The 27,889-nt window shown below is 39.0% G+C and overlaps 1 protein-coding gene across 8 annotated transcripts in view; it reads right to left on the bottom strand.

Annotated features, from left to right (window-relative positions):
- The window catches only part of CPNE4 (copine 4), a 283,000-nt gene that overhangs the window by 161,104 nt on the left and 94,007 nt on the right, over positions 1–27,889 (bottom strand). For 7 of the 8 annotated variants that reach the window (XM_090142441.1, XM_090142447.1, XM_090142443.1 and 4 more), the window contains one exon: positions 13,112–13,299. In XM_090142441.1, coding sequence (XP_089998567.1) covers positions 13,112–13,299 — 188 coding nt within the window. Of the gene's footprint in view, positions 1–13,111; positions 13,300–26,661; positions 26,813–27,889 lie in introns of those variants that run through there. The other variant, XM_090142448.1, reaches the window with a different exon arrangement.

The raw sequence follows: 27,889 nt of genomic DNA, 5'->3' as shown, positions 1-27,889 counted from the left end.
ATACAGGCTTCCTTGGTTTCAGTGTTTATTAAAGGTGCATGTATTCCTTGGGGTTCTTAGTATTACCTTTCCAAAAATAACACAAACAAACTGCTGACAGTTCTCCTAAATTATGAAGAAAAATTTCAGGCTTTTGAATGGTTTCTTGAAGTGCAGCGTTTCTAATCATTCTTTAATTCTTAACTATGTCAAATGGCAAGGTTTCATCATAAGTTTCAGAGACAAAATATTATCTAGTTGAGAGAGTTGTGCTATTTTCCCTCGACGTGCACTTGCAGTCACCTTTATTACCATGGAAAGCAAAGGTACCTGAAGGTCATAACATGGTCACTTTAAATCCTTATAATATTGGACAAATACTGAAAAACAAAAACTACTGGATAAATTTAAAAGCACACAAACCCTGCAAGCACCTTATTCTCAGTGCTAATAATGCAATTTGATGCTGAGCTGCAAATCCACAACCACACAAAATTTGTGCAAAAAATGTCTAGAAGTTAAATAGAACACAGCATCACTTGGAAGTTGAACTGCAAATAACACTTGTGTAAGAAGCTGGAGCTGCATGTATAATTTTACCTTCTAAGTGTAAATCCCACTCCCCAGTGTAGTGTAGTAGGGATCCCTAGTTTCCAATAGTTTTAGACTATCTTAACATGTTTCTGTTGGGGAAAAAAAAAAAGTTCTATATAAAAAAAAAAAAAATGGTTCTAGCAACCTGGAAATGACTTTGCTGTGCTAAACAAGGGAGAACATCAGGTAAGACCCACTTCCCTAAAGAAAGAATAGACACTCCTGACAAAATGCACTGATAGTTTTTCTATAAGAAATAATAAGCTTAATATAAAGATAAGATGATTAAGCAACTATTTCATGATCTATAATAATAAACAAAGGAAACAAGCAAGCAAGCATAGTCCCTTCAGTAGAATTAAGCATGCACTGGGGTGTAAACAGACCTGAAACACTGGATGAGAACTGACAACATAAAGGCCAGAACTTCAGGCAGAGAACAAAGGTGTAGAGCCTTAAATCGTATTTTTTGTGTGTGTGCTGAAGAGGAAAGCATGGCAACTAGTAATAAACATGGAGAAGTGAAATTATGGTTTTAAACAGCAAATGTCACAAGCAGTGACAGAACTCATGTAGTCTCACGTAATCCAGAGGGCAGACAAGGCAGAAAGGTTACTGAATCTAATCAACAGATCATGCAGCAGTTAGTACTTAGAAGTAATACAAGCTTTTCAGCTTACACATGCAGCAAGTCTACAGCAGAAAAATTAGCCCTCAAAGAGCATTTAAAGTTAAATACAAGATTCAGCGATCACTGTAATGCTTCCCTTAAGCAGCATATAGAGGTGATGCAATGCACTCAGCTCTACAACACCAGTCAGTTCTACATCAACAGTATGTATGAGCTTGCTGCTGCAATAGGAAGATAATGAGTTTTTTTCAAATGTTTGGGGAACAAAAGACTTAATACTAGTTTTTTCCTTTAGATTACATAACTGTGATCATCAAAATGAGGTGATTGTCCCCCTTTACTCTGCCCTCATCTGGGGCACTGCGTCCAGGCCTGGACCTCCCAGCACAAGAAGGTTGCTGAGCAGGACAGGACAGGATCCAGGAGGGCTACAAGGGTGATCAGAGGGCTGTAGCACTTCTCCTGTGAAGAAGGGTTGAGACAGTTGGGTTTGTTCAATCTGGAGAAGTGTATAGGGAGACCTCATTACAGCCTTCCAGTACTTTAAGGGAGCTTACAAGCAGGACAAGAAATGACTTTTTACACAGTCTGATACTGACAGGACAAAGGAGGGATTTTCTTTAAACTGAAAGAGGGGAGATTTTGGTTAAATGTTAGGAAAAAGTTATTTACTGAGAGCGTGGTGAGGCAGTGGCACAGCTGCCCAGAGAAGCTGCAGATACCCCATCCCTGGAGGGGCTCAAGGGCAGGTTGGATGGGGCCCAGGCAGCCTGGTCTGGTGGATGGCAGCTCTGCCCACAGCAGAGGGGTTAGAACCTGATATTTGAAGACCATTCCAACCTAAGCTATTCTATGATTCTATCAAAATGGAACATTTCCTGTTTCAAAACTACAATTTCTGGGATGTGCATGTGTAGAATAAAAACTAAGCATTTCATGAAACGGTGAGATTTACTTCAGACAGTGCAGGTAATATTTGCTCATGAATTTCAACTAAATTATTAAGAAACCAGGAGGACAATACACTTTTGAACTTAAATATTGATATAGGACTGCAGCAATTATTCCAGTTCCTGTGACTTATGTGCTCATCTAGAGGAGACGGTTTAGATCAAGCACTGGTCATCACATTTTACCATTTTTAAGTGTGACATTTTGAACAAAAGGCATGGAAAATGTGTTGATTTACCACCAGCATGCAAGGAATATGGGAATCCTTCAACACTGTTGCTTTACTACTCTGAGGTAGGCTCTTCCTAGCTTACATGTCACCTTCTAGGATTTTCTTTTGGAAAAACACAAAGAGCATAAAGAACAAGAGAAGAAATTGTGATTCTTACATTTTACCAAGAGGCATTCTTAGCTTCCAGTGAGAAAAACCCAAAGCACTTGAAAGCAAAACTGCATTACAAGCAAAACAGTCAGTGAGGCAGCCTGCAAGCTATGAGCTGATGCGCAAACATCCCTTTTTCTTCTAAAATTCAAAAGAGACAAAGTACTTTCATGAAATAAGTGCTACTTTTTTTAAAATTGAAATCGGAATGGAAGGTGTAATTTATATAGATACACATACTCTGGCTTTGCATTCTGCTCTGAGCACTCAGATGTATCACATACAAAGTGAATACTACAAAGTGTACAACAAATCTCAGTTCAGCATAATGTGGATAACTGATGCAAAGTGGCACAGCTTGGAGTTCAGCTTTTTTATATACAAAAGATCTCAAGCATAGACAGAAAAAAGTCAATCTGTTTTTTTCTTTTTTCTTTCTTTCTTTCTTTTTTTTTTTTTTTTTTAATAAAAAAATTCAGGTAAAGACCGAAACCACCTGTTAACAGATAAGGCCAGCATATGTATAGAGAAATGTAGTTTGACAGTTGTCAGTTAGATTCCACAGAATTTATATTCTGGCCTGATAATGGCGTAGCTTAAAAATATATTGCATTAGAATCATAGAATCACCAAGGTTGAAAAAGACCTCCAAGATCACCCAGTCCAACCATCCACCTATCACCAATGTTTCCCACCAAACTATATCCCTCAGTACAATACCATCTCTCTGGGCAGCCTGTGCGCAGTACCTCAATACTCCTTCTGAGAAGTTTTTCTTGACATCCAACCTGAACCTCCACTTGCACAACTTAAGGCCATTCCCTCCCATCCCATCACTGTTTCCTGGGAGCAGAGGCCGACCCCCACCTCAGCACAGCCTCCTTTCAGGCAGCTGTAGAGAGCATCACGTCTCCCCTGAGCCTCCTCTTCTCCGGACTGAACAATCCCAGCTCCCATAAGACTTGTGCTCCAGACCCTTCACAGCTTTGTTGTCCTTCTCTGAACACGTTCCAGGGCCTCAAGTCTTTCTTACAGTGAGGGGCCCAAATCTGATCCCAGCACTCAAGGTGTGGTCTCACCAGTGCCAAGTACAGAAGGATGATCATTTTCCTGCTCCTGCTGGCAACACTATTTCTGATACAAGCCAGGAGTTACTAGCTATTAGTTACACTCAAACGTGTGGGAAGATGGAAAACAATCCAAACGGAATTGCTTTTATTTTCCTTGGCATAAACTTAAGCTCCATCAATTCATATCAACAGCATGGTACCTTACTACATGCTGGTTTTATACCAGATCAACTTAACGAATCTGGTATCCCTAAGTTATTCAATACTGAAATAAAAACTTTCCAAAGAACATTCACAGTGAATCTGCCTGTTTTCCTAAATCAGTTAGCAATTTCTATCCACTCTTCCCATTCTAGGATCTTCATGAAACAACTCATATTAAGCTCACAAACTCCTCCCTGTGAAAGCAAAAGAGATTCAGGTTGTTGACAATCTCTTAACCCCGTTTTGATGCTATGGGTTATGAATTAATGTACCAAATCAATCCAGTGAATTGTCTACTCACAAACCAGCTCCGAAGATTCCTGTTTCCTGTAAGTTTATCACAATCTGCCAGACTACTAAAGGCAAGTCAGGCTTAAAATCTGGAGATGTGTGAAGTTTGTGTATCTGTAATAAATAGCTCACGAGAGGCAGACATATCACTGAGCCCATCTGAAATGTGTGTCTGCCTGCCCATGATAAAAGCAGATTTCCACTCCTCATCTAAGTCTAAAAAATTACATATCTGATTGACAGATAACTAAACTGCAGGGACAGTGGGCAAAAGGATCAAAAATGCGTTTCTTTGAATGTTGAGCTGCTGATGGCAGCATGGCGACTCCTCTCTGGAACCGCAGCATTTTTCCGTTCAGTTAATGCCAAAGAGTTAATGCTCAGAACAACCAGACGTGCTTTATGCTAGATGCAGCTATAATGCATCCTCTCCATCTCACAGACTGGGACTAGAATTCAGCAAAGTTCTCACTGAGGCAATTCATCCATGTGAGCTGCTGAGATTCTGTTCAACCTCTTCAGAAAGCTGTTATTTTATTATTATTAAGTAGCAGTAGCATTTCTCTAATAACTTGCATTTTTTTTCATTATAAGTTCTTTGGATACCTTCATTTGCTGAATGCCACTGAAAAAGCTCTTGTAAGGATGTGCATCTTCATCAACCTAACACAGCACTGCATGAGGAAATGCATCCCAGCTTCTATTTTATCACCTCTGTTTTAATTCCTGAGCAAGAGAGAACAAGATGAAGAGAAAGCAAGTTCTTTCTTAAGCTCATCCTTCACTGCTGTCAATTATTTTACCTTGGTCTTATCTTAAACCAGTGTTTAAAGATTTCCCACAGTCTCTGCCTTCTCTGTGCACACTACTTTGTTCTGCCCTCCAGGGACACTTTAAAACAAGGATACCCTTAAGCTTCTTCACCTGATGAGACCACCTCTCTGCTTAAAACCATCATTACATGCAATAGATTGCAATACTACAGGCAATACTTGCAAGCATGTCTCAGGATCACCAGAAATACTGATGAAAATGCAATAACTGCAAAGAAATATTCACAACTGGGAGCTGGAGGAACATTCAGTTCAAGTGCCCTACTCCTGAGGCACAAAAAGCTTATTTAATAAATTGTATGCTTTGTCAGCTATAGTATTTTGATGAAACACAACACGTACAAAGATAGATAAGAAGTCATCCCAGTCCTTTCTCCATATTCCAAACCACTCACGAGTTAAGGTAAAGGCAGACTTTTTAGGCAGCCTAAAACCATTCCAGCCATTTCTACCAGCAGCAACACACAAACATTTGCAAAGGCAACACAAATTTCATGAATGAGCAGCCAGCCCAGTCCCCTCTTTCACAGTTCCAAAGAAAGATGCATAGAGTTCCTTGCAAACACACAGTAATGTTCTAATTGAAGATGGCAACTGGAGTGTGATTATGTAGAAACTGTTCACAAGAAGTGACTCTTTTTAGTGCCCAGTGGATGATGAAACAGGATGTAAACAAATGCAAAGCATTCAGCTTTTCATCTTAGCTAGCACAGTAAACTGATTTTTAATCAGGTAACTGTTTCCTAACTTGAGAAAATGACTATGTGATCCCACTGTTTTGTTTTTTTCCATTTTCATTTCCATGCTTTTTCAGATTTACCAGACTGAAGGCTCTGAAAATTGATCCCAACAGTAGATTTTTCCCAACAGAGGATGTTCAAGGCCATGGGAACCAGGAGAGACCATGCAGCTTTTACCACCGCTTTATACAAGTTCTCCCAGCTGACTTCCCAAGACTACACTTGTGCAAATGGTGAGAAAAATCTCTTCTCTATGCCAAGACGTGATGGCAGAGCACTTGAAAAAAAAAAATGTAGCTGGGCAGGTAAAACCAGAACCCGGCATCCTGCTACTGTAGGAGAAGATCCCACTGACCTTCTAGAGGGGAAGCAGCCACCTCAAGCAGACCCATTTTCAGTGAGAAAACAGACTTCTACAGTGCATGTTTTCTCTTTCCTTTGTCCCTGCATTCTGTTTCAGAAACTGCATTACAGAGGTAGAGATTACTGACCGAGCTCGTGGAACGTTATGATATTTCATCACATATATTGACTCAGAGTGACAAGATTCGACTTCAGTTAAGACAATCTGTCTGATTCAAATGCGTTCTAATGTCAAGACTAGTTGATGTAAAAAGACAGGAAATGCAGTACTTTGGGTATGTCTAGATGCTGAGGCGAGGAGAAAGCTGAAGAGAAAGCAGCAGTGATGGGTGAGATAAAAAATGAAGGCAAAAAGTAATTACTATAAAATGGATTTAAAATAAATAGTCACTTATTACTACCTTGGGTACAAAAAAAAATTCATCAAAATCTTTGTATTTCTAATGTTCTAATGTTATAATTCATGTCCATATTTCTAAACAAGACACAGGAGGAAAAAATTCCCAGCAATCATTTTAATCAAATATTTGCCAACACAAAAGATTTACAACCTTTAGTTTTCAGACTTCTGACCTTGCATAACAAGTTGGGAAAGACTTGGGAAATGAAAAGAGCTGTGTTCCTTTTTTTTTTTTAAAAAAAGGGCTAGAATAAAATGTAATTCCAAGCTGTAAGTTTATGTATATACATATTCACACACATAAACTTATGTGTAAGTTTATACACATAAACTTACAGCTTGGAATTACATTCACAGAAATGTAATCAAAGTATTAGGAGCTAAACAGAAATATTATGAAAGATGTTATTTAGGATATGAGGGAAAACTGCACAGAAGATTCCACCTCTCTTTACTATAATAAAATGATTTTTTAAGCCTGTCCTTTTTAAATACGCATGTCAGGTTAAGAATTTAAGGGAATCAGTGCTCTCCTCTCCTCAAATTGTTGAAGAACAGGACCGTACCCACATGAAAAAAATAACTCTTTTTCCTGAAAGAGTTAATGAAAGGAAAAGAGTTAACTCTCTTCCTGAAAGAGTCCTTCAAAAGACAGACCCATGGAATAGAGGAGATTTCCAAAATATTAAGACTTGGAACATAAAATATCCAATGAGATTATTTCAGGCTGAGCATAGACCAAGATAAAATATTCAGTAAGCCTGCAGCCTGACCCGGCAGACTTCCAGTGGCTTTTGAAAAAGATGAGCTGACTTTATCTTTCCATGATGAAAGTGACTTCAGGCAAGTTTACCAGCAACAGAAAAAAGAAGCCAAAAGCAAATTTTGGCAGCAACAGAAGTTACGAAATTGTCCTAAGCAAAGATGCTTCCATTAGCATCAACGTACACTCAAAAAAGCACAAAGAATAATACTGAATTATGAAGATGCAATAAGCTATAAAGCCATATTCTCAGACACATCGTTGCAGAATAAATAAAAGTCACATCTTTCTGCTGAGGAGTCAGAACAACATGGCTCTCGTGGCACATAAGAATCTCGTAAGCACCAACTTCTAGGAATATTCACTGGAAAACAAATGCAGAAGGAGTGATGCAATTTCTACTTATTAGCTGAAAGGATGAGTAACACCTGCAAGAGGTGCAGGGCACAGATCTGAGTGCAAGACTAAGCGCTCTGAAGACCTGAGATGCCCAGGCAGCTGGGGCCAGTCAGCTAGACTGTCAGTTCCAAGTCACATGTGCTAGGACCTTGGCCATATGCTCCCTTGCTTAAAAAGAATCTCACTGCCCTTTTTTCTGATGATGGTCTGAAGGTCTTTGTCACATCAGTTAAAGATTCGTTTATTCCACATTGGCTTTCACAAGTAAGCTGCCAGTGATTCCAAAAGTATTTTTAATAAGTCTGAAATAGATCATTAAAAACTTTTATCTAAATTTTGGTTGGAGAAAATGCAGGTAGCATTTTCAATTAGCAGACCCATCTTATACCTAGAAGAGAAGAAACCCTAGTGTGCAAATCTTAAGTTTCTGCACACTGACGGGAGGTAATTTCATGACAACTACTGTGTGAAAGCACCTCACTATCTCCATGATCTAATATAAAACGTCCAACCAGAAAAAATCTTCATAAACTGTATGTTCATCTTATTGTTACCTCAACCCTACAATTAATTTTGTATAGGATGCCCATTCAAGTTGAAATTGTAGCATTAAAACGGGAAAAGAATATCCAGAATACATTCTAGCATTGACTAACATTCAAGAAAAATCCCCAAACCAACCAAACATCCAATAAACTAACTCTGTTATGTCTCACAGCTCTTTAAAGCAGAGGACAAATCCCAAATCACTGCTTGAAAATCCTTCTGGGAATAAAGAAGTAGCTGTTGGCATTGCCTCTCTGTTCTGAAATAAACATCATTAAAATAACCATCCAAACTATTCCTTGATAAGATAGATATACTTAGCCTTCACAATATACAACATAACAGTTGCAGTTTTATCCAGTCACACAGACAAATCAGAAGACTAAAATCCCAAACTGCATCGAGAAAATGAGAAAGGATTTCCAGAGCATCTCCTCCAACACAGTTACAAAAAATAAACCTGAAATGGATCAGCAAGTGGTAGTCTCAACTTACAGAGGTAATATTACTTTATCCAAAAACTGCTCAACCCTACATCCTAGAATATTGTGAAAGTTTATCTCTTCAAATAATAATTTTTAAAAAATACTTGAATAAAGTTATGGAGATTAAATCTACTCTTGCCTGTCAGTTACAAAGACATTTAAGAATTCACAGAGCTGATCGCTGGGGCTGGCAGAGCAAACTGGAGAGATACGTTCACATTTCCCTGATCTCACACACTTCTTCACCATCACCAACCAGTACATGTGAGACATGAGTGAGACAGGCCTTGAGGATGACTACGTGGCTGCTGCTGGTGGTTCTTTTTTCTGATGAAGAAAATTCCGATTCCATCCAAACACTTGATCTAGTACTCTGTTCATACAGATGAACAGAAAAAGATGTATATAAAACACCAAATGAATGCGTAAGGGTTTATATATGTATGCTCTTCACAGTGTTTTTTAGTTATTTTGGAACATTTCAATAGAGTCATGGAACATGCCAACCCACAGACTCCTCTCTTTCATGGCTCGTTGGCTTTTGCAGTGGGCTGTGACAGCCACAGATGGGTAACAGAAGCGTATCTATGGCAATGAGTAACAGAAGTCTGCCCCCAGGTCTTCTCTTAAGCTCCCTTCCCCAAGCACAGAGAAGCAATAGGAGGCAGTTTCTGCTTGGAATGGAGATTGGAACTTGAGGAGGCAGAGGAGGAAGAAGGATTCTGGAAGGAAAACTGAGGGGAAAAGCAAATAAAGATGAAGAGCAAGAGAGAGTCTTTCCTGTAGCTAGATTCCTATGTAGATACTCAGAAGGCTCCACTGATATCCACATGTTCAATCCAATTCCAAGCTAACTGGTCTCTGCAGCCTATTTATACATAGGTCCATATAAGTGTTCTGGATTAGCAGTCAAAGCAAAGAATATACTCTTTTGGGGAAAAATTAAAATCGTACCAAAAAATAAAATCAAATCAAGCTGATCCTTCAAATTAATTTTTAGAAAAACTAAAATGAAAAATTCTGGTTTTCCCCCAGGTTTTCATCAAAACTCACTGAATTCATTGAATTTGTGACTTCCATCAATATTTACATGGAAATAAATAAATAAATAAATCCATTTCAGTAAACAAACCTATCTGTCCAAAAATGGCAACCCCATTCTACCAACGTGATTTTCAGCAACTGCATGCCGTCTTCAGCGCTGTTTTATTTCCTCTGTACTTCAAGTGTTATAAAAAACTTAGAGGAAAAAAAGCAAGAATGCCTGCTGGCTGTTTAAATACACAAGGCAGCAGATCTCCCAAGTCCCACTGCTGAGCGCTCAAAGAACTCAGCTGCAGGAAGCCCTACCTGAGATCCAGACTGGCTGTTGTCCAGAGCCGCTCTTCTCTTTTCGTAGTCACAGACAACACCTTCCACCCAAGTACATCAGGTTGCATTATACCTCCTGATCTCATGTAAGCCCTATATGACCAGACACAGCTCAGCAGTATCCTTGACTTTCAGTGCTTGCCAGATTAAGATGATAACCCGTAAACCAGGCCAAGTTACTTTCTCAGGAATAATAAATTTAATGAGAATTTCAGTGCTGGCACATCTCAGATGAAGACTGCAGTGCTACACGCAATTAACACTTATTACTTAAAGCACATCCACACCGCAGGTGGGTAATATAATGATTCGAGGAGAAGAGTTTATCATCAGACACTTTTGCCTGATTCCAGCACCCCATCCAGTTATTCACCATCCTAAAGTTTAGTTCAGTAATTAAATTCAAATTAATACTGGAAAACAGCCATCAAATGACTCTCCTAAACAAGCACTTTAAAAAAAAAAAGTACAATTTGGTCATTCTGGAACTATACCTGCCTAGAACCAAGGCCCAGGAGAGCCAAAATTCAGCCCTGGATCACCAAATTGTCTTTCAGTACATACAGATAGTGTAATCTTAAATTCTGACAATCAACTCAGTCTAAAAATGCAAAATTTATGCTAGGGAAAGAGCAGATTGACAATTTTTCAGCGACATGCAATATATCATTTCAATCCTTCAATGGGGAGACAGTGCTTTCCAGACAATATGAATATGCAAACACAGAGATATGCATGGTGTGTGTGTGCATGTGCGTGTTAATTTGTAGGGAAGTATCTACCAGACAAGAAGAAAAACAAGCAAGCACACCTGTGCCAGAACTGAGGACAACACTGGGGCTGCCTTGAGTACTTGTGCCCTGCATGTGTTCCTAATGGTTTCACAGCTATAGAGAAGACAGAAAACCATATTTAAATAAATATAAATCTCTAACCACATACACACACACACTTAAGACTTCTTCATGAAATCTCCAAACTCACAGTAGAAAAATCTTAAATTCCAATCCTCCTCGTATTGTCATTCAATAATTCCTATGCTGAATAGATCAATTTTAATAGCAATTAGATTTTTTTTTTTTTTTAATTACTAGCCTGTCTACAGCCTGAGATCTTGCTGGATCACTGATTGTCATCAGCAGAAGATTCTTCCAGCCAAATTATGTCTTCAGCTATACCTGAGTGACTCTGCTCAATTTAACTCAGCAACTGGAGCTTAATTAAAAGTGTTGAGAATGTGAGGACCAGAATAGAAAATGGCTCATCACGTCAGAGCTGTATTAGCCCTGCAGTGCTGATAGGAACATGAACTAATAAAAACTTTTTCTTTATACCAAAATGAATATCCTGGACTTTCATTAGACAGTAGGAACAACTGCCATTAAGAGGAGATGAATATCAGTAAGCAGATCTGCTCACTGAATTTCTCTATTCAGACAATCACTTTTCAAATTAAAAACTGCATCAAATAAAAGGAATCTCAATTACAACATAAGAATACACAATTTAAATCTACTTACTCTGCATATAACTGGCCACAGAAAACTGTGTGAAATGTATTTAGAGTGATTCAGAAAATTGAAATGGCCACAAAGGGTTGGATCTGTCCTTTCCAAGCACGTGCCTTTCATTTATTTTGACCTTTAATCCAAAAGTAGTCAATTTCTTCAACTTCAACAATTACATACAGCATAGCTAAATGCTCCTTTCTTCATGGTTAGCTAGAATGCCTTTTTTTTTTTTTTTTTTTTTTTTGCTAGTGTATCACCTTACATTTCAATTACAAAGATGCTGATTTTAAAGCACAAGGACAATTACTTTTACTTACAGAGTGATTTTCCACCATAAACTTATCTAATGCATCCACAACAGAAAGCTAATAAAAGAGCAACACTACAAGAAAGAAAAGGAAAAAAACAGGAAAAGGGAAAAAATAACAGGAAAAGGGAAAAATAACAGGAAAAGGGAAAAATAACAGGAAAAGGGAAAAATAACAGGAAAAGGGAAAAATAACAGGAAAAGGGAAAAATAACTGGAAAAGGGAGAAAAACCAGGAAAAGGGAGAAAAACCAGGAAAAAATCTCCTCTCCTGGCGTGACTTTCAATGGAAAGATTTCAGACATCCACAGAGCAAAACAATACTGCTGGAATAACCAGAACAAGACTGCTGAAGTCTGACAGAGTTGGTTCAAAAGGCTGAATTAAAAAAAGAAACAACACAACACAAATTTGGGATTTCTCCTTCTGAATATACTCACAGCGTTTTCACTCACAGCAATCTTATTTAAGTGCTGAAACTGCTGCAGACTGAGGGATGAATACTCACTCAAAATAAGAGAAGAACTGGGTTTGACAGGCCTAATTTTCTCGTGCATACTCTCTGTAACAACTGTGCCTTTTTTCCTATTAACTACAGACACTCAAGTTTAACTTTTAAGTAAAATAACCACTCAGATTTCATTTAACATCTAACATTCAATTTAATGTTCTTCATTAACAATAAGCATGTTTCTGGTACATTGTTTCTATTTATTATTCAAACGGTTTTTAAGATTAAAATCCTACTTTGTGTTATTTTTTCTAATCAAACGTGCAATCTGCAATGCAGTGAAAACTGATGAACTAGTTGATATGACTAACCTTCAACTGTAGGCCCAGCCTCAACGCTCAAAATTTGCCAATCTACTGGAAACTACTGTCACTGAAATTCTTGCCAACTATTAATAAATACTCCTCTCTTCCACAGCACTTTACTTCTTAAGATTGGAAAGCATTTTATAATGGTCACTACCATTATTTCTGCTATTATATAGCTCCTATGAAACAAGAGTGCCTAGAGGGAAAAGTTTTATGATGCTTCATTCTTTAATCATCTTCATTTTTAATAGAGACTCCAAAGAGAAGTTCAAAGTGTCATTAAGAATCTGATTCAAAGAGTGTTAGAGTTAATGGAAAATCTCCCTTCTATCTTATAAAATTTTGCCACAGGGTTCCAGCTGCTTCTTCTCTCTATTATACTCTTGATACTTGAATTTTGTCTTGATTTCATTAAGTCATCCTAAAGCATCAGAAAAATCTTTTTATTTTTTAAATTGTATTAAACACTCACCTCGAACCACTGACCATGTGACTGCATTTTAAGGATGACACAAGGGTCTGGTTTTGAGAGGGCATCCCTGTCTGAAATGCCTTTGCATGCAACCCGCAGCTCCACTTTTGTCAGGCATGGGCTGTTAAAGATTCCCAGGGTATTAGCTGCTGATTCATAGATGTTGCTCATTTTCTTCATTCCTTTTCCTGTAAGGAGAGAAAAGGTCCATTAAGAACACTGCAGGCACGTACAACCCTTTTGTCCATGCAGAAGTCCGCAGATATTCTGCAAGCCTATGAGAACATGTCATGGTGAACAAGATCCTAAGCAAAATGGAGGAAAAAAAAAAAAAACTATGGAAGAAAGGCTCAAATCATCCTTTATGTTTCCAAATAAGCCAAATTCATAGTGAAACTTTCCACCACGGCCAGTTGCAGGTGAACTGTGACCTCGGCTTATAGCTCTGTTCCTGCTCTCAATGCCACATTTCCTCAGGCAAACAGGCAGACATGGAGGAAATTCTGAATTTCTCCTGAGACTGCCTCATTCCAAGGCTTAATTAAATTTGTTCAGCACTCCTGCAATCTGTTTCTGTTCCTCCATACTCCACCTAAAAAGCACACGCTTCACCTTACACGAACTTTGCATAAATCCATTTGAAGGCCCCTTTCATACTGACCTTAATTTCTAAGATACATTTTACTCCCTGTTTCTGCACTTACTGCTAAACAGTACTTCCTCCCATTCCTGAGCAAGTAGTCAGGATTGATGGTCCATGCAGTAGGGCAGGGTATTTATGCTGGCAAATCTTGCTGCTACACGCTGCCTGCTCTTTTGGGTCAGGAACCTCTATTAATGTGAATGCAAACGGCTGAGCTAGTGGCAACCTCTGACCATTATTTCATTACAAATGCCAGCACCACCACAAATCTTGCAGCTTGAACTTTTGCTCAAAGAGAAGCAGCAAAAAAAAAAAAAAAAAAAAAAAAAGCAATTTTAACACAACAAGAAATTACTACGCGATTGTTTTTCCCATCAACAAGGAATACAGGAACACTTTAATATACTCACTTGTTCTGAGCTTCCCAATCTGACCCCTGAAAAGCTGTTTCCCAACACAAGGCTTAGCACCTTCAGTCCACCTGTCCTCCTCCGTTCAAAAGAGAAGCAAAAAATTTATATCACCTTTCCAGAGGGCAGATTGGTGATATCCATTTTCCCCATTAATTATGATAGTAAAATTGGAACAGCATTTCTAAATTCAGAGTAAGCAGATTTGGCAATATAGCATGGAGATCTAAGAAATAGAAATAAACTTCATTAATCCAAGTCTGATTGATGAGACAGATGATCTGTTCTCCTTGCACATAAGAGAAAGGTACATAGCAATGAACATTTTTTCAAACCTGTTCAAATCTATCCAGGACCTTACCGTATAGCCACAGCCTGTTGTGAATTGCACCCCACCCCCAACACACACCTTTGGTTCAGTATATTTAGGTCAAGTGGATGGCCTCCAACCACCCTCTCCAGCTCAAGACCTACGGGCAAATTTCTTTGTCGTAAAACTGGCTTTTGAAATGTGAGGCAGCACCATGATAGTGCCTGACAGCCTACGATCACACCAGCCTACTTCAGACCTTCCCAATCTCCTATCAATGCTGTCACCTGCACCGTGTTCCCGTCTGCCACCAGGAAATAGAAAGCAAACCTGTGTGGAAACAGGAGCAGCATTAGGCTGCTTTATTAAGTGCAAACGGAACGTTCAACTTCTACACCACGCACTCCTACACGATGCTTTCGCTTCTCACACATCTTCAGCTAAGGCTCTTGACACCACATGAATGGCACCATCAAATCTTGAAGTCTTTTACGGAGTGGGTAACAACATTCTGTGCTGGGTCAATTCTCTTGCTTGATGGCAAGATCACAGTCCTAGCCTGAAAGCAACGGCAAGCACAGGGGGACTGGGCTCTGGCTTATCAGCATTACTGATGGAATCGTAAGTTGAGGAGCAAAGTCCCACGTGCAGCAAGGACCTGATATGATACTGCTGCTAAGCAGCACAGTAAGCATATGGAAAAAGTGCTGCTAAATGTAATGATAAAACCATGCTTAGGAGACCAGCGTACTTTTTGTAGCCCTTTCTTTCCTTTTTATTTGTTTCTTTTCAAAACAAAATACGACAGCAGTAACTTCAAAAAGCCACTAAAGGATCATATTTAGCTTAAGATTGCAGACAACTACGTGTGTGTACGCATGCATTTTGCTAGCAATCACCACAAATCTGTGCACTTTCATTCTATTTGCAATATATTCTTCATATATGATGTCAGAAGCTTGCGTATCCATCACCTGGGATTATAAAGAACAGATAGAAGCTGAAGTGAAGAACTGTTGTCTAATTATTCATCATACTACAATCCCATCTCCTTCAGAAAGCTGCTAACAAGCTCAACAAGCTCATCCCACACGTTTACAAGAAATTTTTACATGTTGCCCTTTCCAAATTGAAATCCATTTGAAAACTGGGTTAATTCTGTCTCATGCACATCTTATATCATTAATGAAATGTCATCTTTTGTGCAGAAATAGGTTGATGATTTAATTAAAACAGATTACCTCCGTGCTAAAGAGAAGGCAAAAAAGTAGCAGTAAGGAGTAGATACGTATTTTTCTTCCTCCCACAATAATTATACACTGTTTTTTTGGACTGGTGGTTAAGTATAAAATTATATTCCTCTTTATCACTACAACTATTACTTCAGCTTTTACAAGTTCTAAATTTATCAATGGAAAAGATCAAACTACAGACTTATTCTTTTGTCCCATTATATTCACTTAATATAATCACCAGTTTGAGCTGTTGCTCTGATGTCATGTTACCAGGAAGCTGGGGGCCTGGAAAAACAGCTTTTGAGCCCACTGAAAGTGGTTAAAAAAAGTATTATTTTACGTAAACAGATACAAGTTATATTGCGTAAGAGCTTTTTTCTTCCCCCCCTCTTTTCAATTAGCTACATACAGAAGGAGTAAGTTATTCCATTTTCTTTGCTACCAACTCTTCCTTTTTCACTTGATTATCAACTTCTTATTCTTTCAATGTCCACGTGGCTTTAATATTCACTGATTAAGAGCTGTATCTGTGAGAGGAAGGTAACAGCACAGCTACAAAAGTAAGCAAACAGAGGCATCTGGTTACAGACTACCGAAGTTTCCAGTTCACTGCTACGTGCATTCCCTTTCATTTCCACTTGAAAACAGAAAAACAGTGCATTATTGAATGCTAACCAAATTTCACTCATACAGACTCAATGGCCAGCGGTAGACTGCACAGAACAAGGAGATCCAGGAACATCAGCAAGAAAATAACCCAGAAATTTTAATAAAGCAGCTTTAGCAATATCATTCCCCAAGTGATCCTGCCTTTTCCCTGCATACTTTATCACTGACAGCACAGCAATGGAAAATGATCATTAGGCACAGGACGTTTGAGTACTTCAGCACTGCCTCTTGGGCCCTGACCCAAGCTCACACTGAACACACCCAGCTTCAAACACACATCCCTCAGGCTTTGAAGATTTCGTGTGCTTCCATGATACCTTCCATTATGATGCCAGACCAGGTTACACGAGCATCAGCAAGATTTATAGAAAAGGATGACGTTATAATGGGTCTCCAGGTAGAAAAGGTTTTACAAGTTCCCTCTGATTATTTACATGCTCGACTTCAGCAGAACACAGATTACTGTTCCCTCCAGGGAATGATACCAACTGACATCAGCAATCATTTTTCCATAAGAAAATTTACATGAATGGGATTCCCTGTCTCACTGAACTACTATGCTGGCTCCAAGGTTTCCATAATTGTGAGAACCAAAGCCCATTCCTTCTTATCTATCTGTGTGGTTGGAGAATAAATTTTCCTCAAATCAGCAAAGATCATAAAGCCTTGATTCAGAAAACTGGTTAAATAACATTCTGTGTGCTTACCCAGGAACTTGCTAGGAACTCTGGCTTGGCCGAGGGCTGAAGACAGGTAAGTAAAAGCCCAGAGCAATAGCACAGAAAAAAAATCCATCTTTATTGTGAATGTTTTATCGCTGATTGTAAACCAGGAATCAGTCACAGACAGCATTCGTTGCCCTCCATTCACTCTGCATAGCAATTATTTTTCCCCACAGTGTAGGGGTTTCTGTAACCCATTACATTTTTTGACTGATCTTACCTCTGGAGTACTTTTCCCCTAGGTCTAATCAAAATGTCCTTGTTAGATCAGTGACCACTGCCTCCTGACCGTTCTCTGTACATCCCTGGAAACTTCTCACTATCATTCAGTGCTATCTGAAACATGAAAACTCATCTACTTATCTTTGGCTACACTCTCAGACTCCTTGTTATCAGCCACATCTCTCACCACTATACAAAATTAAAACCTAAACATCGACTACCATATAAATCGCTACAGAAGTTTAAATGATCACAGCTAATACAGACAAAATGCTGGCTGTTAAAATTAATTTGAATATAAATTACTGTATAATGAAAAGCCAGTAGGTTAGCTAGACCTTCCACAGGGTAGCCTGTGCAATTAAAAACACATTTTTTTCTCCCTCCTTTTGATTCTGACTCACAACAATTAATTGGGATTAATGTTACAGTTATCAAAGTTTGAAAGATTCTTTTCCAAAACAGGCAATAATGATAAACCTCAGTAAGCAAGGAGTATCTGGAAAATCCACTGCAGTGATATTGTGAACAATGAGACAGATCTGATAGTGTAAGTAATTTACTTGGACAGACAGGGAGAAGGTTCAGAACAACATGCCAGCAGTGCAAATGGAAATATACACACACTGACAGTTCAAAAGGACTCATTACCATAGAACCAGTTGGTTCTATTATAAGGGATAATGTGAAGTCAGTGAAAAGAAATTAAGACACCTAATGTATGACAGAACAATGTACAGAAGTGTGCAGCACCTATACAAATGACTTCGTTTAAAGGAAGGAAAAACCCCACAATACCTGGAGCACTGGGAGATACTCAACTGTGCTCATTTCTGCATGCTCTTCAGCAGATCCCAGCGAAGTCAAATTCATGTGGTGCAACACAAAAAATCTATTGGGATCAGCAGCTAAAACATATGATATTAAGATTAACCTAAGATCCTCCTTTGATCCTTTAAAACATAGCTTAAAGTAAGCTCTTCTAAATGTTTTCACTGTCATCCCACTGTTGCAATACACGGGAGCGAAGTCATAACATAACATTAACATAAAATATAGGAGACTGAAGAGGTAAGAGAACAAAATAACTTCTCCAGGAAGTTGGCAGAGAATCAACAAAAGCCAGCTCTATTTACATTTACTGGATTTGCTTCAGTTGCAAGGTGTTTGCATCTTCCCAAGCAAGGCCAGCTCATGCAAGGCTTCTGTTCATAAAAATGATGCTTTCTAATACAGCAGAGAGTCATAACGTGGTAACAGAACACGTTCTGTTGGGAACAGTGAACAAGACAGACTCATCAGCATCCTGACACACTGCAACAGCTAGCCTCTCAGTTGCCCTCTTCCTCGCAGTGTTGTTTCCTTAATAGCACCTGTCCAAATCTTTCATTTAAAACTCAATACTGCCAAAAAAGCCATTAAGTGGTGCCAAGGCCCCTCTTGCGAAGGAATAATGTCAGCAAAGTCTCCACAAGCTGAGGATTTACAGGCAGGAGCAAATAACATGAAGTCCCAGTAAAATTCAGGCTGCCAGGTAACTGATTCATTTGTTAGCTCAGCCACTGGGTCCAGGGAATAATGCTGCAATGGTGCCTGAAGCCCAGGTCCCTGTAAGCATAGGGATGCTAACCTTGATACATAGGGAAACTCTGAATCACTGGATCCAGTTAAAATACCACACAGAGGAGCTGCTTTAAAGCTGTCCCAGCACATGGTACAGATTTGAAACTACTCGTCTCTAAAAGCTATCCCAGTTTTCTTGGTGTTGCCAGTTTACTGCCTGTACTAAGCGATGTCTTAAATGAAACAAGGCCCAAAAAGACCCACAGAAGTTGTGTTGTACTGTGGATATATGTTTGCAGTTTTAAAATTAGCTCCCTAAATTGGGTATTAAATTCAAAACAACAACAACGTTTTTCCTGAGAGCTCTGAAACCTTGCAGTTTAGTTACTTATTGAGAATCTTATATAACTAAGGTTGACTGATATTCCACAGTACTCCAGAGAAAGATAAATCTGGAAGAAAAATAAAACAACCCCAATGCTGAGGTGTAGCAGTTACACTTCTGCTATCAATCCTAGTTGACAGTCTTCAGAATGCATTCAAGACAAAATAAATGTCTAATAAAATTAACCAATATTGAACAACACAGAAGATTAATACTTTACTATGTTAATCCTTCCATTATCTTCTGATCATATACAAAATACATTTGAAATGATAATTACTCACTGTCCCCACTGCAAAAGCTTGAGCTTCAGGGAACTGCAACAGCAAGTTGTGTTCTGCAGTTAGACTCAATTACACTGAAGTATGTATACAAACACAATGTTTGGAATAGTTTGTTCATTTACAGATGTAACATATTGCAAACTGCTCATTTTCCTCTACAGATGGTCCTCATGGCTTTTCCTGCAGGATAAAAATGATCCTACAAGAGAAACAGCTTGCTGCTGCTAATCCAAAATTGGAACATCACGAACAGCAGTAAAGGAGAACTTCCCACTCCCCATTCAATTTCTGCATTTGCAAGAAGGTATACTCACTACAAGTTGGTTCAGGGATTCTTAGCAGAAAAAAACCTGAATTTAGCCACTACAGAGAAGCATTCCCTGGGCCACACTTAGCCCAAAACCAAGGCAGAGCTTTGAAGTCAAGATGCTCTGTCTGTCAGGAGGGAAGAAGAAGAAAAGCAACAACTGATACTGCTGCAAGGAGTACTGCTTGCAACAGCCCAAATGCATCACAATTTTGAGTTAGTGAAATATGCCCTTCAAAGAATCAAAGACATGGTGCTGTATGAATTCCAAGTTTAACAAGATATTCCTGGGTTCTCTCTCCAAACCTGTAAAAGGCAATAATTCTCTTCCCCGCTCACCCTCAACTGCTTTACTGAAATTCATCTGCCACTGCAGATTATGCGATGGTAGGAAATTTCATTCATCAGTCCTCAGTTCTTCAAAACATTCTTCTGTATCAGGTACAAGAGGGAAGCAGATCCAACACTGATCAGGCTCTGGTCTGGGCTCTGCTCTATCATTTAAGGCCATACTTGATAAGAACTCCATTTAAGGAGGCTTTTTTCTGGGTCAAAACAAAGTGCCTTGAAAAGAGAGAACGCACACAATTTAAGATCTGCAAATCATTTTCTGCTATGCTAACAGAGCAATAAGAAACATCAGTGTGCACAAGTTAAGTTCAGAAGTGAATATCATTCTTCCTACATATGCTTAAATTTTGCTACAATGATTTTACTTCGCACACTGGACACAAATTCCACTGAATTCTTTACTCTTAGAATCAACTGATAGTAAACAAACATTTTGCAGTGAAAACATTCTCAGAAACCAAGAGCAGAACATGACGTGAGCATGAATACAACATTTTAAGACAAAATATAAAACCTAGACTTTTCTTTACAGAAAGCACGATTATGATTGCTCTCCAAACAGAAACGTATAAAACACTGTTTATTGTAAGACAGATGCTAAGCATCAAGGAGATTACATAGACGAGGAATAGCAAAGCAGGGTCATCATGATATACAATAGTCTATTTTCAAATAGTGGTGGAAGACCTCAGAAGAACAGCTTACAAGCAGGACAAGAACTGACTTGTCATGCAGGTAGATAGTGATAGAACAAGGGGACTGGATTTAAACTGAAAAAGGGGAGATTTAGGTTAAATGTTAGGAAGAAACTCTTCACTCAGAGGGCAGTGAGGCCCTGGCACAGCTGCTCAGAGAAGCTGTACTGCCCCATCCCTGGAGGCATTCAAAGCCAGGTTGGATGGGACCCTGGGTAGCCTGGGCTAGTAGTTGGCAACCCTGCCCATGGCAGGAGAGCTGGGACTAGATGACCTTTGAGGTCCCTTCCAACCCAAGTCATTCTGTGATTTATAAGATAATATTTGCCCTAAGGATAAATTGTTGCAGTACAAGCCAAGCACAGAGGAAAGAAAAAAAGCATTTTACTTTAATGTAGCTGAAGTAGGTGTTCAGGTTTCTGGTTTGTTTGAAACACCAAAAAGAAAATTAAAAATGGAAGTCATATAAACCTAAGTAAGATTGCTGTCTGAACTTCATTCAAAAAAGTACTGCACAGAGTTCTGGCAAAAATATGGGTGTGAAGCCAGACTGCAACATCTGGTTGTGGCTGTCATTTCTTGGCCTCATCACCAAGAGACAAATATCAAAACAAGCCTGCATAGATTCCTGATGACTGTGACTGACATTTCCAAAGAGCACAGAAGAGCAGAAGCCCATGCAGAAGCCACAGTAGATATCCCACAAAGCCAAAAAGGGCTGGTGCTAACTAGACTGGCTTCCAAGCAGCCACAAGAGCTGCCAAGAATTAAGGAAAACAAAGATGGGAACGCTACCATTTGATCATTGTTCAGCGCACAAAACAATCTATTCCCTAGCCAAGTATTTATATCTAGATTTTAATTTCAAGGATAGGCATCATACTCTATATAACCTATATATAAATGCTCTCTATATACATATTCTATATATACATACTCTCTATACTTACACATTTTTAGAATTAAAATGTGCATGATGACAGTAACTAAAGCAACAAGTGATAGCAACAGGTGATACCAAGATTATTCTTCAAATACTCCCAATACACAAGCTATTTCAGACAGCCACTATGTTCATTCATGTCTTATCCCTGATCTGCTTTAATCCAGTACAATAGATCCAATAGAGAGAGATTTTCTCCATAACTTTTTTAAAAATGGCATAACCATGATTTCACATAACTACTTGTCTAATGCACGAACATGCTTCACTCTGCACAAGCATCAGGGGAATCCAATCAAAAAGGCTTTTTCAAATATGAACCTAAGATACTAATTTTTGTTTCTCTTTACAAGCAGAACACTTTATTTTCTTCTATATGGCCTGCAGTCCCCACAGATAGAAGTGCTTGGAAGGGAGAAAAATAAACACATAGACATATACATGAAAGAACACTGTACACAATACACGCACATCCTCACAACATCAAAAGGTATAATCTCAGTTACAGATCTATAAATACTTCTTCATATAGATCTGCATAATGAAATCCAGCCCTAGGTGCTTATAGAAAAGATATACTAGGAATCTCTAAAACATTCTGAAAATATATGCCCTTTTTAAAGCTCCTTGACATTTCAGCCACAAGCACTGCCTGCCAATTACAAACATTAGAGCAATTCAGATGTGCTCTGGTGAATGATGTACACCATTCTTTATGCCAAGGAGCCTAGATTCAAATTTTACCTGTAAATTCTGCCCTCTGCAAAAACTGTTCTACAATAACAGGTGCTTGAATGCTGTTGCATTAAGCCTGTAATGAGACTGAATACACAGTCACACCATTTAGTGTCCTAAATTGCTCTGACACTGGAGTAAATCCATCGGTGAAAACTGAGCTGGAATATTAAGTTACAGTAATACATCAAAGCAAGATGTTAATTTGATGACATGTAACATGAAAATGGCTCCTATATTTCACTGAAGAGCTCAAGTGATTCACTTGTGTAATATGTTATTAAATGAAGCACATAAAAAGAGACATCTTAAACACTCACTTAATTGAAGGTAGAAAAGACAAAGATTTAATACTACTGGAGGAAAATTCCAACTGTTTTTACAAGGTTCTTAGCGCAAGACAGAAAGCCTAGCACAAAAGTACATCTCCTAGCTGAGTTACCCTTCTTTCAGGATCTCAATTTTCCCCTACTCAGGAACTGGAGCATTTTGCAACACGTTAAGAAACATGGTTCAGTCAAATGATTACAGCATCATGTCTTACTTAGCTGTTCTTCAAACATTGACTCTGAGCTTGCGTTTTCCATACCCCTTCTTTTTCAGCTTCTGAGAAGCTATGTTCTTTCCATCTATTATAAGTATTTTACTACCACCTTTTCCACTTTTTGCTTTTGTCAAGATTACACTTCCAAGTGAGATAGTTCTAGGAAAAATTTCAGAGCAGCTTCAGTGTAACTATGTCACATTCAACAGCCCAAAGGAGCTCTTACAATTCCTCAACCACTGATATGACATCGTATTGCTGAGGGCAAATTGCAGTAGGACTTCAATACAGGTGATGGAGGCAAACTGTCTCTCAGAAGTAATTTAGGTCTCTTCTCCAACCCCTAGGTGAAAGCAGATCCAGTCAGAGTAGATGGCTCAAGGCCTTGTCCAGGTGAGCTGTGAATATCTCCAAGAAAAATCTGACTCCATCTTCACCGTGCCCTCCTATAAGTCAACTGATGGCAGCACTAAGAACACCTCCCTTCAAATACTTCTATTAATACTGAATAAAGTTTATATTCAGATCCATCCAAGACTCCCTGCAACTCCGTTCCCTGTCTACTCTGTTCTTGTGACGTCCCATCTGAAGTACTGAGTCCAGATCTGGGGCTCCCAGTGCAAGAAGTATGTGGACCTATTGGAGCAGGTCCAGAGGACTGCCACAAAGATGATCTGGAGAACTACTCTTACAGAGAAAGGCTGAGGAAGTTGGGCTTGTTCAGCTTGGAAGAGTCTCTGGGGAGACCACCCTGCAGCCTTCAAGTGAGCCTATAAACAGGAAGGGAAGTGATTTCTTGCATGATCTGACAGAGATAGGACATGGTGGAATGGTTTTAAGATAAAAGAGAGGAAATTTAGGTTAAGTGTTAGGGAGAAATTCTTTACTCAGAGGGTAGCAAGGCCATGGCACAGCTGCCCAGAGAAGCTGTGGTGCCCCATCCCTGGAGGCACTCAAAGCCAGGCTGGATGGGGTCCTGGGCAGCCTGGTCTGGTGGGGCTGGCACTGCGTAGGTTTTAAGGCCCCTTCCAATTCAAACTATTCCCTCATTCTGTGGTTTATAGTCTGACTTAGCTGATACGTATCAAAAGAAGGTCTGCTTAAATCATATAAAGCAATTTGGGACAAAGAAGTAAAGATCGTTTCATTTTCTGCATGTTACGACTGGAAACCAAGTTTTCAAAGACTATAATTACCTAAAACAAACTATATATCTGCTGCACATAAACAGCTGCATTCCTAAGTAGCTTTACAGGAAGCCTTTTGCAATACATGACAACTTCAGCTGGTCAAACCCTACAAACAAAACTGCAAGCTCGTGAACATCTCATTTACACACTGCCTACAGAGTAACTATTAATACAGAGACAAACATCTTTTCTGGGGGTGAAGTACTTCACATGCATTCCTACAAGGGACACTCAAGAAAGAAAAAACAAATTACACTGAGTTTAGTCTGGGCTGATATAATGCTATTTCTGAGTAGAAAGGTGGATTAGTAGTGATGATAAGGAAGGCTTTAAAACCTCATCTGTTACTTCTTGGTATTTTTGAACTCCTGAATAACTCCTTTGAGTCAGTGAACACATTTGAACTCAGATGTGTTATCTGGAGATTTCCCCCCGCTCAGAATTTTATTCTATAGAACATTACTCTGAGAAATATTTAAAATTGCTTTCACCTTCCAATTGTTTGAAATGGATTATCATTTCCCTATGCAACATTTTAAAATTAAAACCTTAATTTAAATTGCTGTGCAGTTTTAAAGGTATTAATCTTTCTTGTTTCCTCAGCTTATCTATCTCCTGTCCTTGGCATCAGCATTTCTTACTGCAGTGAAACTTTGCATTTTGCTAGAAAAACTGGCGTGTTAAGCGTCTGCCTCATGCATAAAACGAAAACACTTCAAATTTGCCCATGACTCAGAATTGTTTAGGAAAAGAGAAGTCTGGAAACAAACAGATTGATGCAAGCTCTAATAAAGGCTCTTACTTTTGTTAATAAAATTATGGCTTTCTTAATTGCTAAACAGGTTGTAAATTTTTCAGTTTACTGTGGCCTCTCTGGTAAATGCTAGCCTAGCTTTTCCTCAGTGGTAAAAAGCAATAACAAAAAATTCATCTCAGAAGCCATATTTTTTCTAACTTTACCACCAATATTCTCATCTTTGATTTCTGATCTTTGAAATCTTTGTTTTGTACTCTTCTTAAAACAACAGATTCCAACTTCACAGAATCACAGAATTACCTGGCTTGGAAGGGAACTCAAGGATGATGAATCTCCAACCCCCCTGCCATGTGCAGGGCCACCAACCTCCACATTTAATACCAGACCACATCCACAACCTCTCTGGGCAGCTGTTCCAGCACCTCACCACCTTCTCTGTAAAGAATTTCCCCCTGACGTCCAACCTAAATCTCCCCTCCCTCAACTTAAAACCATTTCCCCTCATCCTGCAGTTATTTACCCTTTCAAAGAGTTGATTCCCCTCCTCTTTGTAGGCTCCCTTTAGGTACTGAAAGGCTGCAATGAGGTCACCCCGCAGCCTTCTTTTCTCCAGGCTGAACAAGCCCAGCTCCCTCAGCCTGTCTTCATAGGGGAGGTGCTCCAGTCCCCTGATCATCTTTGTGGCCCTCCTCTGGACCCTCTCCAACAGCTCCCAAAAATGAGATAAAAGATCCAAGCCCTTAAAACTTAGTTTTTCCTATTAAAACTTAACAATTAATTCTACACCTATAACTATATAAAAGGTCAAATGGAATTTTCCTACCCACCAAAAAGGAAAATGCTTTGTGAAAAACTCCTTTAAGTAAAAAATAAAAATAAAAATAATCATATTTCTGGTTACTTTATGTTTGGTCTAACAAAGAACAAAAGCACACACAACTTTTTAATATGAATGCATGAGGACTAAAAAATATTTTGCCAAATATCAGTCCACTTCCCAGCCAGAACTCAGCCATCTGAATTTTGACGCTGAAAAAACAATCATACTTAAACCACTGGATTTGCAGTTTGCTTCAGGAAATGCTAGTCCTCCATTTATAATGACATAAAGGTAAGGAATCTTTGATATTGCTCCTTGAACACTCACAGGCTCAAGCCCTATTCTTTCATTCTGATGACTTTTTCCATTCACAATACAAAAGCACAATACTGAATACAAATATCAAACAATGCGTAAAGCTGTATTACTTGACTAAAAACTGGCAGCTAATTAGCTAACATGAGAACAAAAACCACAGGCTTGAGGAAAAAGAGAAGTCATTTCGATCTAGCCTGGATTAGTCACTTTTCTGAACGTTTTCTCCCTGGTGCTAAGATGGAAGTACTCACCACCACATCAGCAAGATCAAGACCTGCCATCAAGAGACACTGAGCACATCCTCATATTTAAAAGTATAATCCATTTTGTTCTAAGAGGCTATTCATAGTGTAAACTGATTGAAACTACTCCATGCAGCGCACCAAGCGGCGCCTCCAAACACTTCACATCTTCAAATAATAATCTGAAGACCACCTTGTTTCTCACCTTTCCCCTTTCTTCTTGATGAGCTTGGACCTGTCCTGCTTCTATCCTTGTCTAGCACTGTTGGAAGCCGTTCCTGGCTTCTTCTCTGCTATACATTTTTACACAATCCTAGCCTCTCCCCACAATATGCTTTCTAATCATCAGCTCTCCATTTCATTTTCCTTTCCCTCTCCTCTGCAAGAATGTCTCATCATACACAGCTGTCATCCAAGGTCAAACCACACAGGGGCAGATGAATCCCTTGGATAATTAAGTTTGGCCTGATATACTGCTATGACTATCTGAACTGAAGCATTTGGGTAATGCAATTTGTGGTGGAAAGGGCATGAAAAATAGGAGCTACATAGAAATTGGTGGTTTGCTGCACTTTAAAACTATCAGTACTCATATGACTGTCCAGTTCATTTCCAATAAAGCGCAGATAAGCAAGACCACAAACATACAAATCATTACTGCAACACCTGTGAGTAGGGGGTCTGCTGCTGACCCAGAGGGAGAAAGCAGCATCCCTGGCCCTCTCCCTTAATTATCATGGGGAATCAAAAGAGACATCCATTCTACAAACCATATTTTAAAATAAGAAAGTATGCTCAGCTGACTGGTAAATTCCACAGAGTACTTTCTTCTGCCATAGTACTCTGCCCTTGGTGAAGTTTGTGCTTATCCAAACAACCACCTTTGTGATTTCCTACACTCCTCCACCTCAGATCGACAAATTCTACAGGTACAGATTACTGCGCTGGCTCTTATTTCACCAGTTCCAAGCAAAAACACAGAGCAAAAAAGCTCACTAACCAACCTGCATGCCTCTCAGACAACCCTCACATAGCTACCAAGACAGTCAACAACTATTTGAAAAAAAAGATGTCAATCTTTCCAAATAGTAGCTGCTAACACTAAAGCCCTTTTCTTCTTTTTGCCTTAAAAAAAAATATCCACCCTACTCATATCTTCAGAGCAAATATTATGGGGCAGCCTAAGGGCTCAGTTGTTGTGACTGGACGAAGCTCCTGCAAAATCAGTGACCTGCTCTTTTTTCCAGCAGCCAATCTTTTGGCCTGAACATAAAATTTGGGATGATTCTTTTGCCCTTTACTACCAATATAGTGGTAGTAATGTCACTGTTTTCTTCACTTAGAAAAAAAGTATATGGCACAACCTATGACCTATCTTGTGATATTCAAGCCAGACCAACTGCTTCCCTTTCAGAAGGGCAGTGAGGTTTGCT

Source organism: Phasianus colchicus, chromosome 6 (assembly GCF_987193195.1).
Source record: "Phasianus colchicus chromosome 6, bPhaCol1.hap1.1, whole genome shotgun sequence".
NCBI classification, from domain to species: domain Eukaryota; kingdom Metazoa; phylum Chordata; class Aves; order Galliformes; family Phasianidae; genus Phasianus; species Phasianus colchicus.
The sequence above is the reverse complement of the archived record's forward strand: the minus strand, read 5'-3'. Positions and strand labels throughout refer to the sequence as shown.